The 15,717-nt window shown below is 46.8% G+C and overlaps 2 protein-coding genes across 3 annotated transcripts in view; one reads left to right on the top strand and one right to left on the bottom strand.

Annotated features, from left to right (window-relative positions):
* LOC142729744 (protein kinase C delta type-like) overlaps positions 1 to 7,210 on the top strand; it is a 34,619-nt gene extending 27,409 nt beyond the window's left edge. Inside the window, exons 1-3 of one of the 2 annotated variants that reach the window (XM_075849325.1) lie at positions 3,253 to 3,719; positions 4,885 to 5,414; positions 5,582 to 7,210. In XM_075849325.1, the coding sequence (XP_075705440.1) occupies positions 5,317 to 5,414; positions 5,582 to 6,140 (657 nt within the window). In that variant the 5' untranslated portion in view covers positions 3,253 to 3,719; positions 4,885 to 5,316 and the 3' untranslated portion in view covers positions 6,141 to 7,210. Of the gene's footprint in view, positions 1 to 3,252; positions 3,720 to 4,884; positions 5,415 to 5,581 lie in introns of those variants that run through there. The other variant, XM_075849324.1, reaches the window with a different exon arrangement.
* LOC142729746 (protein kinase C delta type-like) overlaps positions 1 to 15,717 on the bottom strand; it is a 153,975-nt gene that overhangs the window by 119,063 nt on the left and 19,195 nt on the right. The window contains exon 3 of the mRNA XM_075849327.1: positions 8,330 to 8,421. The gene's annotated coding sequence lies outside the window, so the exon portion shown is untranslated. The remainder of the gene's footprint in view (positions 1 to 8,329; positions 8,422 to 15,717) is intronic.

Genomic DNA, 15,717 nt, shown 5'->3' with positions numbered 1-15,717 from the left:
ACAGACCCCAGACAAGACCCCTAAATCAATGCAGACCACAGACCCCTAAATATTTAATGACTTCAGACCAGACCCCTAAATAAATTCAGACCCCAGACCAGACCCCTAAATAAAAACAGACCCCAGACTAGACCCCTTAATAAATACAGACCCCAGACCAGACCCCCAAATTAATGCAGACCACGTACCTGACGCCTAAATAAATACAGACCCCAGACTAGACTCCTAAATAAATACAGACCCCAGACCAGACTCCTAAATGAATGCAGACCCCAGACCAGACTCCTAAATAAATACAGACCCCAGACCAGACCCCTAAATGAATACAGACCCCTAAATAATTACAGACCCCAGACCAGACGCCTAAATAAATTCAGACCCCAGACCGGACCCCTAAATAAATACAAACCCCAGACTGGACCCCTAAATTAATGCAGACCATGTACCAGACCCCTAAATCAATGCAGACCCTAGACCAGACCCCTAAATAAATACAGACCCCAGACCAGACCCCCAAATTAATGCAGACCCCAGACCGGACCCCTAAATAAATGCAGACCCTAGACCAGACCCCTAAATAAATACAGACCCAGGAAAAGAGTACTAAAAGAATACAGAACTCAGACCAGACCCCTAAATAAATACAGACCCCAGACCAGACCCCCAAATTAATTCAGACCCCAGACCGGAACCCTAAATGAATACAGACCCCAGACTAGACCACTAAATAAATACAGACCACAGACTAGATCCCTAAATAAATACAGACCACAGACTAGACCCATAAATAAATGCAGACCCTAGACCAGACCCCTAAATAAAAACAGACCCCAGACCAGACCCCCAAATTAATTCAGACCCCAGACCGGAACCCTAAATGAATACAGACCCCAGACTAGACCACTAAATAAATACAGACCACAGACTAGATCCCTAAATAAATACAGACCACAGACTAGACCCATAAATAAATGCAGACCCTAGACCAGACCCCTAAATAAAAACAGACCCCAGACCAGACCCCCAAATTAATTCAGACCCCAGACCGGAACCCTAAATGAATACAGACCCCAGACTAGACCACTAAATAAATACAGACCACAGACTAGATCCCTAAATAAATACAGACCCCAGAACAAACCCATAAATAAATACAGACCCCAGACCAGACCCCTAAATAAATACAGACCCCAGACCAGACACCTAAATAAATGCAGACCCCAGACCAGACCCCTATATCAATGGAGACCACAGACCAGTCCCCTAAATAAATACAGACCCCACACCAGACCCCTAAATAAATACAGACCCCAGACCAGACCCCTAAATAAATACAGACCCCTGACCGGACCCCTAAATAAATGCAGACCCCAGACTGGACCCCTAAATAAATACAGACCCCAGACCAGACCCCCAAATTAATGCAGACCATGTACCGGACGCCTAAATAAATACAGACCCAAGACTAGAGCACTAAATAAATGCAGACCCCAGACCAGACCCCCAAATAATTACAGACTCCAGACCAGACGCCTAAATAATTACAGACCACAGACCAGACCCCCAAATAATTACAGACTCCAGACCAGACGCCTAAATAAATTCAGACCCCTGACCGGACCCCTAAATAAATGCAGACCCCAGACTGGACCCCCAAATTAATGCAGACCATGTACCGGACGCCTAAATAAATACAGACCCAAGACTAGAGCACTAAATAAATGCAGACCCCAGACCAGACACCTAAATAAATACAGACCCCAGATCAGACCCCTTAATAAATACAGATCCCAGACCAGACCCCTAAATAAATGCAGACCCCAGACCAAACCCCTAAATAAATACAGACCCCAGACCAGACCCCTAAATAATTACAGACCCCAGACCAGACCCCTAAATAATTACAGACCCCAGACCAGACCCATAAATAAATACAGACCACAGACTGGACCCCTAAATAAATAGACCCCTAACTAAATACAGACCCCAGACCAGACCCCTAAATAACTACAGACCCCAGACCCGACCCCTAAATAAATACAGACCCCAGACCACTTCCCTAAATAAATACAGATCACAGACCAGACCCCTAAATAAATACAGACCCCAGACCAGACCCCTAAATACAGACCCCAGACTGGACCCCTAAATAAATAGACCCCAGACTAGAACCCTAAATAAATGCAGACCCCAGACCAGACCCCTAAATAAATGCTGACCCCAGACCGGACCACTAAATAAATACAGACCCTAGACTAGACTACTAAATAAATACAGACCCCAGACCAGACCCCTAAATTAATGCAGGCCACAGACCAGACCACTAAATAATTACAGACCCCTGACCAGACCCCTAAATAATTACAGACCCCAGACCAGACCCCTAAATAATTACAGACCCCAGACCAGACCCATAAATAAATACAGACCACAGACTGGACCCCTAAATAAATAGACCCCTAACTAAATACAGACCCCAGACCAGACCCCTAAATAACTACAGACCCCAGACCCGACCCCTAAATAAATACAGACCCCAGACCACTTCCCTAAATAAATACAGACTAGACTACTAAATAAATACAGACCCCAGACCAGACCCCTAAATCAATGCAGGCCACAGACCAGACCACTAAATAATTACAGACCCCTGACCAGACCCCTAAATAAATACAGACCCCAGACCAAACCCCTAAATACAGACCCCAGAACGGACCCCTAAATAAATACAGACCCCAGACCGGACACCTAAATACAGACCCAAGACTAGACCCCTAAATAAATGCAGTCCCCAGACCACACCCCTAAATAAATACAGACCCCAGAAAAGACCCCTAAAAAAATGCAGACCCCCAGACCAGACCCCTAAATAAATACAGACCCCAGACCAGACCCCTAAATAAATACAGACCCCAGACCAGACCCCTGAATAAATACAGACCCCAGACCAGGCCCCTAAATAAATGCAGACCCCAGACCAGACCCCTAATCAATGGAGACCACATACCAGTCTCCTAAATAAATACAGACCCCAGACTAGACCCCTAAATAAATACAGACCCCAGACCCCTAAATAAATACAGACCCCAGACCAGACCCCTAAATAAATACAGACCCCTAAATATAAACCCAGATTCTATATTGTGGATGAAAAGGGTTTTGCCAATAACCTGAGCAAATAACCGTTGTTTATCTCTACTGTAGGAGTGGCATGTATTGCTACTGTGTTCTGCAGACCCCTGACCAGGCCATAAGAAACCCTGGTTGGGAAACACAGCTCTGGACACTAGACTGGCACTCATGATGCCCACATCAGACATAGCAGAGCAGGTTACTGCCAGGCAGGTGCCACCTGAGGATTCCATGACCTCTGACATCACGTGACCTGCACACGACCAACTGCCGTTTACTTTCAACTGTCGACGGCAGCGATCGGACTGAAGTCTACAGGTAGGACGATATTGGTGAAAATGGCGTCCAATGGACATGGAGAAGACGAAGAGAAGCGAGAAGAGGAGAAGAGGAAGAGGGAGGAGGACAGCGTCACCGGATTCAAGAAGATGACGAAGAAGAGGAGAGGAGCCAAGGACAGAGGATTGGAGGATGAGGAGCCAAGACCTGGGAGCAGCCAAGACCCTGGAACATCCAGCCCCTATGCCAGGCTTACCATCAGCCGCTTCACCATCCACCAGGTCCTGGGTAGGGGCAGCTTTGGCAAAGTGAGTAGAATATCTAAATATTTCATTTTATAGGGTGGTAAACCTAAAGTTGACCTTTTATCTCCATCAATTGTTCTCTGTTGTCACCATGTTATGCTAGATGGATGATGGGTGTAGTGTTCTCCTATGGGATGCCTAATAGGACATCCAGAAGTATTCCTGCCCCCATAACCACTACTTTAGTTTTTCATTTTAGTATTTTTCTGTCGACATATGAGAGATTTTGATTTTTGGGGGCACGAGTTGTCGTTTTTAATGGCTCCATTCAATGTTCCATATCATTTACTGGGAACATTGTAAAAGGCTGTTTTTTTTTAGGTGAAATAGCAAAAAAAAAAAAAACAGCAATTCCTCCATTGGTTTAATAATTTGGCTTTTATGGTGTTAACTAAGTGGTAAAAATGACACGTTACCTTTATTCTGCGGGTCAGTACAATAACGGGGATACCAAAATTATATTGGTTTATTTTTTATACTTTTTATCCAATAAAAACAATTTGTAAAGAAATTAATTTGGTGTGTCTCCATATTCTGAAACCCAGAATTTTTTTTATTTTCCTGTTGATGGGGCGGTGTGAGGACTTCTTTTTTGTGGGGCGAGCTGTACTGTTTATTGGTACTATTTTGGGTTACATAAAACTTTTAATCACTTTTTAACTTTTTATTCCATTTTTCGAGGAGCTAAACAAAACGAAACAGAAAAAAGTTTATTTATTTATTTTGACTGCAATATTTATGTATCGCTTGAATTGTTCTTTTAGCCTCCCCCTATTAAGCTTAGTAGGAGGACCAAGTTGGCAGACCTTGGGGTCTCCATTAGGCCCCCTGGCTGCCATGACAACTATCTACACACTGTGATCGCGCTGCGGGTAGGGGTGATGGGGTGACAGCGGGAGCTTACCTCTATTTAACTGTTTAGATGCCACGGTCGCTATTATAGCGTATGATCCTGCTCCATACTACCCCCACCAACTAAGATAATTATGTCAAATGTGGGTAAGGCGTGAAGACCTCTCCATACAGGACCCAACAGCAGACACTGCATTATGCTGGGAGCTCAGCTTTGTTCTGCTGTAGAGTCCTGGGCACTACCCGACTGACCCACCTCTCTGTCCACCCCTGTTCCTTCTTCTTCTCATGAGGAATCTCCATTTGTTTTCCTCAGGTGGTCCTGGCATCAGTCCCCGGCCGAAACACCTACATGGCCGTAAAAATGATCACCAAACGGGACAATACGGACGAAATTATGAGAGAGCGGCGGATACTCCTAGCGGCCAGACACTGCCCGTTCCTATGCCACCTCTATGCCGCACATCAATCTGAGGAGCGGGCATTTTTTATCACGGAGTATCTGTCCGGTGGCAGCCTGGAGGCTTTGATCAGGATGTGCGGCTGCTTGAACATCGGCAACGTAAGGCGAGTAAATAATCAGGAGACTTAGGGGGGTGGAAAGAAGAAAAGATGAGGGGGGAGGTCAGATGAAGGATAATACAGAGAATGCAGAATACAGGCTGCCATAATCAGCGCCTCCTCTCTGCTAGAGACCGCACACACTCCATCATAACATGATATTAGGGAATTGATAGAGGAAGATTTCATGACATTGAGACTCCGCTCTGTTCTCCCCATCAGATTCTACACAGCAGAGATGATATGTGGCCTCCAGTTCCTCCATGGACACAACATCGTCCACCGGTAAGCAGAACTTCCCCCTTCTTTCATTCTCCTTTACATGCTGGAAACAGTGCACCCAGCTTTCCTACACTCCTGAATGGCTATTCTGCTTGGTGGTGAAATGACCCATCCCCCGTCTCCTGGATCACTGGGCGGATTTGTCATTCTCTCGTCTTATTTCTTTGCAGAGATCTAAAGCCGGAGAATATAATGTTGGATGCAGATGGCCACGTCCGTATCATCGACCTGGGATTGGCCCAAGATGGCGTCACCGCCTCCAATAAGATCCGTGGAGTGACGGGAACGTTGCATTACATGGCCCCCGAGGTGCTTCTTAGAAAAAAATACGGCACCGCAGTTGACTGGTGGAGCCTGGGGATTGTGGTGTCCAGGATGGCAGCAGGACGCTCCCCATTTTACAACGGCCCCGTCAGGCAAATGGCTATCAAAGCCATCACCACCGCGAAGCCTAAATTTCCAACTTGGCTTAATCCTGACGTGAAACATCTGACCAAGAGACTGGTCCGTAAAAATTCTAAGAGGCGCCTCGGTGTGTGCGGGAACATCAGAGAGCATCCATTCTTCTCCACCATCGGCTGGGAGGAACTGCAGGAGAGGAGGGCACAGCCACCATTTACACCATTTGTGCCCGTTCTGGAGAACCAACATCTGAAGTGGCCAGAGAATAACAAAGCCCTTCACCCCTTGGCCGGGTTCAGCTTCATGTCACCAAGCTGGAACCAATAAGATCTCAGGACAAGGGCCCAGAACTTCATGCCTCCTGACCCGCGCCTCAAGTCTCTGCTGCTGTATGTTACCTCGGCTGCCCAGACCATCATCTCTCTCCTTACCATCTTCATGCCACACCTCTGCCATCTTGCTGCTGCACCAGAGCCTTGACTTGCCATCCTCCAATCCCGGGCAGGCATCTGACATCACTCCAGCCTGAAGATCCTCTACACCCCCCAGGAGCGGCCTGTGCTTAGTTTCCATCTGGGGAGATCAGGAATAATAGCCGCATGTTGTAGTCCTGGGGCCGGAGCGGCCATTATACCTGATCTCACCTCAGCACAGGCCAGGTAAGTAATGCACCCACATCACCCACATCACCCACATCACTCACATCACCCCACTATATAATAAGTATAGACACCACACTACATGATAAGTATAGACACCCGCATATAGACACATAGTACATTTAGATTAGACTTTAGCCTTTGATCCTGGGATTATTCTGATCGCCATATTTGGGGTCAGGAAGGAATTTTCCCCCCTTAATATGAGGACAATTGGCTCATTCCTCACAGGGGGTTTTCGCCTTCCTCTTGATCAACACGGCCTTAAATAGGTTTAGGATGATAGAGTAATAAGTAGTAACACACATAAGTGACATAATATAAATATAGAAAATAATTTAAAAAAAATCTTAATTTAATACAATTTATAGTTTACACATAAATAAATACAGCAGTTCATTAAAAATAATAATATAAAAAATGAATAATTTTCCCCTAGTCTTTCCCCATATTACACGTTACACTTCAGCCTTTGATCCTGGGATTTATGCCGATCGCCATATTTGGGGTCAGGAAGGAATTTCCCCCCCTAATATGAGGACAATTGGCTCATTCCTCACAGGGGGTTTTCGCCTTCCTCTGGATCAACACGGCCTTTAGATAGGTTTAGTATAATAGATAAATAGATGACACATACATATACACAGTATATAATAATAGTAGTCTTAATACTTCTAGAATAATCTCCTAATAATAAAATATAACCTTCCCTTATCTGTAAATAAAACTTTCCTTTTACCCCCTACATCTTTGTGCTTGTTTTTATTCCCATTGGACTTCTGTGTAGTTTATGTTGTCCGAGCTCTGAGACCCCCACCAATCACTAGAACGAAGCAGCTGAAGGTCTCGTGTGAGCGCTCAGCCGCTTCCTGTCTGTTCAGCTTTTTCCGGAAAAATGTATCGGCTCATAGACTTTCTATTGAGTCCGTTCACCGATACATTTATTTCTGGAAAAAGCCGAACAAACACGAAGCGACTGAGCGCTCACACGGGGGCTTCAGCTGCTTCATTCTAGTGATTGGTGGGGGTCTCAGTGCTCGGACCCCCACCAATCCAATCTTCTGACGTGTCACTATGTCACTATGACATGTCAGAAGTATGTCAGATTTAAAGCCCAAATGTGGTGTGAACAGAGCCTTACAGGGGTTGTCCGGTTTTTAAAATACCGTTTTGCTAGAGGGGTCCAGTAATCTGTGGGGGAACTTGCTGCAAGAGTTTAATTTCCCTACAGCATCTCTAAAGGGGAATTAAAGTATTACACAGTTCTATAATCACCGGGCTGTGCATGTAATACATGGATGTGATGATCCTCCTGAGCAGGAGATGATGTTTGTAGCCCCTCTCCATTCTGGATAATTAATCAGGGTCCTGAACGGGGGAACCCACACTATTACCCCAAAATTCCCTAATAGGGCATTTGAAAATGGGGTTTCCAAACCAGAAAACAGCTTTATTGGTTATATAATGATAAGTGAGAGTTTGTTACAATGTATCAGTGCAGGAGAGAGCTGAAGTACAGGCTATTTAGATTGTGGAGGATTATCTAAACGGGATACACTGAATGGGGCACAGTGTGGGATGGAGGATCGGCTACAATGCTGCCCCCTACAGTCAGGGCCCTCACCTCATGGATGCTCCTGTTACCAGATCCTTCACACCAGAGATCAACATTCATGAAGAAGAAAAATCCCCTGCAGAGACGTCCACACCGAGAGATCCAATAGGACTGGTCTATACAAGGAGTCGTCATATCCGGGGGCATATTTACAGCCATGCCCCCATATAATAAATACTTTATTCCTGTATACATGAGAAGTTCTACAACTTTATAATATCATTTATGTTTCAATTACTCACCATTTTCAAGATCTGTTTGCTGTCAGTGAATGAGGACACTCTTGCTCACATTCAGATGCAGTGAACCTGTACATCGCTAGTCCTGCTCTCAGCTAAGAAACATAAAGTAGATTAGGAAGTTGTAGAACTTTTCATTTATACAGCGATTAAGCTTTAGTTACATAAAATCGGAAAACACACAGGAAGAGGATTCATTACCGGTAGTACTACAGTGATCTGGTGCCCGCAGGTATCTAATGGTAAATACGGCCCTGGTGGGTACCTCACCTTTATGTGACAGGCCATAAAATGTCATATAGGAAAAAACGTAAGAAAGAACTTACCATACGGGGATCATATATGTTATGTCGCTGGAAGAAACCTGCAGCACTGACACCAATGGAACATGAGGATGACGCCTCTCAATGTGCCGTCCATCACCCCCATCATCCCACGAGTTTCACTCCACCTGTGACTCTGCCGACTAAGGTGAATACTGACTAAACACAAACTCTGACCGGCCTCATCACTAGTCCATATTGTCATACAGCCGCCTCCGATCCCTAATGCAGTGGTGGTGAACTAACCCTTATCCACTTACATGTGGTTTCCAGTAGTCAGTGGTACATATAATATCCAGAGACTAGTGGTCAGTGGTACATATAGTATCCACAGTCTGGTGGCCAGTGAGTAAATATAGTATTCAGAGTCTGGTGGTCAGTGGTATATATAGTATCCAGAGTCTGGTGGTCAGTCGTACATTCAGTATCCAGAGTCTTGTGGTCAGTGGTATATATAGTATCCAGAGTCTAGTGGTCAGTGGTACATATAGTATCCAGAGTCTGGTGGTCAGTGGTACATATAGTATCCAGAGTCTAGTGGTCAGTGGTACATATAGTATCCACAGTCTGGTGGCCAGTGAGTAAATATAGTATTCAGAGTCTGGTGGTCAGTGGTATATATAGTATCCAGAGTCTGGTGGTCAGTCGTACATTTAGTATCCAGAGTCTTGTGGTCAGTGGTATATATAGTATCCAGAGTCTAGTGGTCAGTGGTACATATAGTATCCAGAGTCTGGTGGTCAGTGGTACATATAGTATCCAGAGTCTAGTGGTCAGTGGTACATATAGTATCCACAGTCTGGTGGCCAGTGAGTAAATATAGTATTCAGAGTCTGGTGGTCAGTGGTATATATAGTATCCAGAGTCTGGTGGTCAGTCGTACATTTAGTATCCAGAGTCTTCTGGTCAGTGGTATATATAGTATCCAGAGTCTAGTGGTCAGTGGTACATATAGTATCCATAGTCTGGTGGTCAGTGGTACATATAGTATGCAGAGTCTGGTGTTCAGTGGTATATATATAATATCCAGAGTCTAGTGTTCAGGGGCACACGTGGTCATAAACGGCTGTTTGGACACACGGCAGGGTTCAGAAGGGAAAGAGCGCCATTTGGAGTTCAAATTTAGCTGGAATGGTTTGCAGAGGCCATGTCACATTTGCAAAGCCCCTGAGTGGCCAAAACAGTGGAAACCCCCCAAAAGTGACTCCATTTGGGAAACTACACCCCTCAAGGAATTTATCTAGGGGTATAGTAGGGGTATAGTGAGCATTTAAAAAAATATGTCAATTAAAAATCCATGGGCTTCTCTAAGGGACGGACCCTGGGAGGCGTGGTGCTTTAGCATACCCGTGGTGATGCCACTGTAGCTTATATGATCACGGCTAGTGGTTTAACCCCTTCCCGACATTTGCCGTATAGATACGTCATGGAAAGCCATGACTTCCCGCAAATTGCCGTATCCATACGCCAAATGAAGAAGGGGTTACAGTGGAAAAAATAAAAGTTACAAAGTAAAGATGGCTGCTGTTCATAACAGCAGACCATCTTTACGCGAGGGCTAGGGGGGTGGCTCAACCGCCCCTCATCGGCGATCGCTGCAATTGGCCGGTCAATTCAGAGCGGCCAATTGCGGCCGTTTGCGGCTTTCACCAATCACTGTGCCACAGGGCACAGTGATATGGTGGTGATTGGTGCTGCCTAGGACAGCACCAGTCCCTGCCATGTAGCGATGACGAGGTGGCAGGGATGCCATCCCCCCGATCGCTACGATTGGTTGGTCTGCACCGATTGACCAATCGCAGCCATGGCGAGTGTTTGAAACACCCTCCACCAGCTCTGCCCACCTCATTCCGGTTAGGAACGGTGAGCAGAGCTGGTGTGACCATCTGTGAGCCATACTTACCGAATCTGAGGCCTTCTGTGCTGCCATCCTGCTGTGACGTCTTCATCTGACTGCTTCCTGCTGCAGAGTGAACCTTCGTCATCATCATCTGTGCTGCTGCTGATTTATTTTTTTTAGCAGCACTTGTTTTTTTCCTAAACTTCTTATCCCTGTACCCTTCCCCCTCCCCCTCTTTCCCTTGTTACGTCCTGTGGCCGCTGAGTGTGGATCAGTGACCACCATCACTGACCGCCAATATTTGGCACAGGACTTTTTTTTATTTTTTGCACCTCCCTGTGTGCATCCTGCGGCCACTGAGTGCTGATCAGTGACCGCCATCACTCATCAGCATCTGTGGTCATTTTTTTTGACGCTACGTTTTTTTCATCTTTTTCTACCCGCACCAATTTACTGTGTGCTTCCTGTGCCGCTGAGCGCTGATCAGTGACCGTCATCACTGATCGGATCAATTATAGGTGCAGGGTTTTTATTTTGTGGCCTTTTTTTTACTGCACCTTTTTTTTTGGGTGCGCCCTGGGGCCACTGAGTGCTGAGTCTAATAATCAGCCTCAGTGGTCATTTGTTTACGCAGGGTAGCGTTAGGGCGTTAGAGTAGCGGACGTTTACTGATGTCCGTTTTGTAAAATAAATATATAGCAGAAGTTATAGCTCTATGTTATTTATACAGTTTGAGTAAATCTACAGCTTCTCGTCAGCGTCTGTTTACTGACGGACATTCAGCTTTTTTGTAACTGAAGTTCGGTCACTACATTTTTGATAGCGCAGCGACACAGTTGTAGCTCAAGTTTTTTCACAGTTCTATATTGAACGTACAGTCAATTTCTTTCTCCTAAATTTTTCTTATAGTTCTTTTTGTTTTCCTATAAATGTCATATACACGTGTAAAAGCACAACATACACAACCACCTCTATAAATATAAATGGAGTATTACACGTGTTGAAGCACTACATACCCCCCTAATAAAAATGTCCCATTCATCTCAATGGGTCTATTCAGCAGAAGAGGCATCCGCCATCCTGGTCCTGACACTGAATCAGCCAGCGCGGGAGAAGAGGAAATTGCCCCATTCCTATTGACCTCCTCATCATCATCATCCTCATCCAGTGATGAGGAACCCCCGCAAAGACGCCCCAGGACATCAGCTGAGGCAAACCCACAAATGAGTGATACCCTGTGGAACCCACCCCCTGATAATTATGAGCCTCACATTCCGGATTTCACAGGGAGCTCAGGAATTCGGTTAGAGACTGTAGGCCTCACAGAAATGGACTATTTCAAGCTCTTTTTCTCTGAGGATTTTGTTAATTTAATGGCAGCCCAGACAAATTTATACGCCCGGCAATTTTTAGCCCAAAACCCCACGTCATCATTTGCTAGGTGGACCCCCATAGAGGCAGCGGAGATTATTAAATTTTGGGGCCTTGTCCTACATATGGGCCTAGTAAAAAAGCCAGCGATTAGGCAATACTGGAGTGCGGACAGTTTATACAGCACCCCATTATACCGCATGGCAATGACCCGGGCACGTTTTGAAATAATTCTGACATTTTTGTATTATAAGGATAATGCACAGTGCCCGCCCCGTGATGACCCCACATACGACCGCCTATTCAAGATCAGGCCAATGATTGATTATTTCTGCACCAAATTTCAGGAAGTGTACACCCCCGAAAAGAACATAGCAATAGACGAGTCCTTTTTACATTTTAAGGGGAGACTAAATTTCCGCCAATACCTGCCAAGCAAGAGGGCGAGGTATGGAATTAAAATGTAGAAGCTGTGCGGGAGCAGCTCAGTGTGCACCTACAGGTTTAGGGTTTATGAAGGGAAGGACGCCAGGATAGAACCCCCAGAATGCCCCCCTGTCCTGGGGGTTAGTGGGAAAATAGTGTGGGACTTGGTGCACCCACTGCTGGACCAGGGTTACCCCCTTTACGTGGATAACTTCTATACCAGCGTCCCACTATTTAACTGCCTCTCCACCAGAAGTCCTGCAGCATGCGGCACCGTGCGCAAAAACCAGAGAGGCCTCTCTAAAAATCTGATTGGGCAACCCCTAAGAGAAGGAGAAAGCAGGTCGCTAAATAGCGAGAACATGTTGCTGGACAAGTATAAGGACAAGAGGGACGTCCTTATGTTGACCACAATGCACGGTAGCGGCAGAACCCCTGTCCCTGTCCAAGGTACCACCACAATGACCCCCAAGCCAGACTGCATCCTCGGCTACAATAAGTACATGGGAGGGGGTGATCTTTCTGATCAAGTACTGAAGCCGTACAGTGCCATGCGGAAAACACAGGGACATTCCTTAATTTTCAAGAGGTGCTGATCAAGGCCCTTGTATTTGGGGACCAGGAAGGGGAGAGCCCCAGTACTTCTAGAAGCGATGGTCCACGTATTGTACCAGGGCAACACTTTCCTGGAGGAATCCCCTCCACTGGTAAAAAGGGAAGGAGACAAAAAAGGTGCAAAGTGTGTTACAAAAGGGGGAGAAGACGAGACACAACTTATCATTGTGAAACCTGCCCCGACATATCTGGCCTGTGCATAAAGGAGTGCTTCAAAGTTTATCACACATCCATGGATTTTTAAATGACACATTTTTTTTTAAATGCTCACTATACCCCTAGATAAATTCCTTGAGGGGTGTAGTTTCCCAAATGGAGTAACTTTTGGGGGGTTTCAACTGTTTTGGCCACTCAGGGGCTTTGCAAATGTGACATGGCCTCTGCAAACCATTCCAGCTAAATTTGAACTCCAAATGGCGCTCTTTCCTTTCTGAGCCCTGCCGTGTGTTCAAACAGCCGTTTATGACCACACGTGGGGTATTGTTTTACTCGGGAGGAACTGCTCTACAAATGTTGGGGTGCTTTTTCTCCTTTAGTCATGTGGGAATGAAAACAAATTAGCTAAACCTACATTTTCTTTGCAAACATATAGATTTTCATTTTCACCACCTAATTCCAATAATTTATGCAAAAAACCTGTGGCGTCAAAATGCTCACTATACCCCTAGATCATTTCCTTATGGGGTGTAGTTTCCAAAATGGGGTCACTTGTGGGGGTTTCCACTGCTTTTTCTCCTCAGGGGCTTTGCAAATCCGACGTGGCCTTCGCAAACCATTCCTGCTAAATTTGAGCTCCAAAAGCCAAATGGCGCTCTTTCCCTTCTAAGCCCTGCCGTGTGTCCAAACAGCCGTTTATGACCACATGTGGGGTATTGTTTTAGGCCCCATGCACACGAGCATATTTTTTTCCTCCCGTAATTACTGGCGTAAATACGGGTCCTTTGTCCACTGCAGCCTGTGATTGGCCTGTGATTGGCTGCAGCGGTCACATGGGATGAAACGTCATCCCGGGAGGCCGGAATGGAGGAAGAAGCAGGGAGTTCTGGGTAAGTTAACTTTTAATACTATTAACCCAAGCGGTAGTCACTGTCCCGGGTGCTGAAAGAGTTACTGCCGATCAGTTAATTTTTTCAACACCCTGGACAGTGACTATCCCCTGATGTCGCCTAGCAACGCTCCCGTAATTACGGGTGCACACACGTAGCCACCCGTAATTACGGGAGCCCCATAGTCTTCTATGGGCCTGCCGGTGTCGTAATTACGGCCTGAAATAGGACATGTTCCATATTTTTAAACGGCATGGACACCTTCCCGTAAACAAACGGGAAGGTACCCATGGCCAATAGAAGTCTATGGGCCCGTAATTACCGCCTGTAATTACGGGCGTTTTTACGTTCGTGTGCATGGGGCCTTACTCAAGAGAAACTGCTCTACAAATGTTGGGGTGCTTTTTCTCCTTTAGTCCTTGTGATAATGAAAACAAATGAGCTAAACCTACATTTTCTTTGCAAACATGTAGATTTTAATTTTCACGGCCTAATTCCAATAATTTCTGCAAAAAAACCTGTGGGTTCAAAATGCTCACTATACCCCTAGATAATACATAGATAAAAAGAAATATATATATATTTAAGAAAAAAAAAATTGTGTGTTTTCCCTCCCTGATAGCCTGCCAGGAGAGGGAGAAGTTAGGGGTGGGAGGGGTGGCGTCGGTGCCGCGAGTGGCGTGGGGGAGAGGTGCCGCGAGAGGGGTGGTCAGTCCCGCGAGGGGGGGTGACGGGGGAGCGGTGCCGCGAGAGGGGGGGGATGGGGGTTCCATGGGAATGGAAAAGCCTGAGCGGAAGGGGGGCGCCAAAGAGCAGCCCCATCAAAACAGCTGATCCCTGTATGCTGGGTGGCTGTAGTAGCGATCATCTGTTTTGATACAGCTGCTCTGCGGCGCCCCCTCCTTCAGCCTGGCCTTGTAGGTTTGGCCCCCCTGTAAATAGTGCCATACAGCCCCCCCTGTAGACAGTGCTATGCAGCCCCCTCCTTTAGACAGTGCCATATAGCCCCCGGGGTAAGACGCCTCATGCAGATGCTCTCCTCTTCCTCCCCAGCAGCACAGTGCTCCGGGGTAAGACGCCTCATGCAGCTGCTCTCCTCTTCCTCTCCAGCCGCACAGTGCTCCGGGGTAAGACGCCTCATGCAGCTGCTCTCCTCTTCCTCCCCAGCCGCACAGTGCTCCGGGGTAAGACGCCTCATGCAGCTGCTCTCCTCTTCCTCCCCGGCCGCACAGTGCTCCGGGGTAAGACGCCTCATGCAGCTGCTCTCCTCTTCCTCCCCAGCAGCACAGTGCTCCGGGGTAAGACGCCTCATGCAGCTGCTCTCCTCTTCCTCCCCAGCCGCACAGTGCTCCGTGGTAAGACGCCTCATGCAGCTGCTCTCCTCTTCCTCCCCAGCCGCACAGTGCTCCGGGGTAAGACACCTCATGCAGCTGCTCTCTTCCTCCCCAGCCGCACAGTGATCCGGGGTAAGACGCCTCATGAAGCTGCTCTCCTCTTCCTCCCCAGCCACACAGTGCTCCAGGGTAAGACTCCTCATGCAGCTGCTCTCCTCTTCCTACCCAGCAGCACAGTGCTCCGGGGTAAGACACCTCATGCAGCTGCTCTCCTCTTCCTCCCCAGCAGCACAGTGCTCCAGGGTAAGACGCCTCATGCAGCTGCTCTCCTCTTCCTCCCCGGCCGCACAGTGCTCCGGGGTAAGACTCCTCATGCAGCTGCTCTCCTCTTCCTCCCCAGCCGCACAGTGCTCCGGGGTAAGACGCCTTATGCAGC

Source organism: Rhinoderma darwinii, unplaced genomic scaffold (genome assembly GCF_050947455.1).
Source record: "Rhinoderma darwinii isolate aRhiDar2 unplaced genomic scaffold, aRhiDar2.hap1 Scaffold_735, whole genome shotgun sequence".
NCBI lineage: Eukaryota > Metazoa > Chordata > Amphibia > Anura > Rhinodermatidae > Rhinoderma > Rhinoderma darwinii.
The sequence above is the reverse complement of the archived record's forward strand: the minus strand, read 5'-3'. Positions and strand labels throughout refer to the sequence as shown.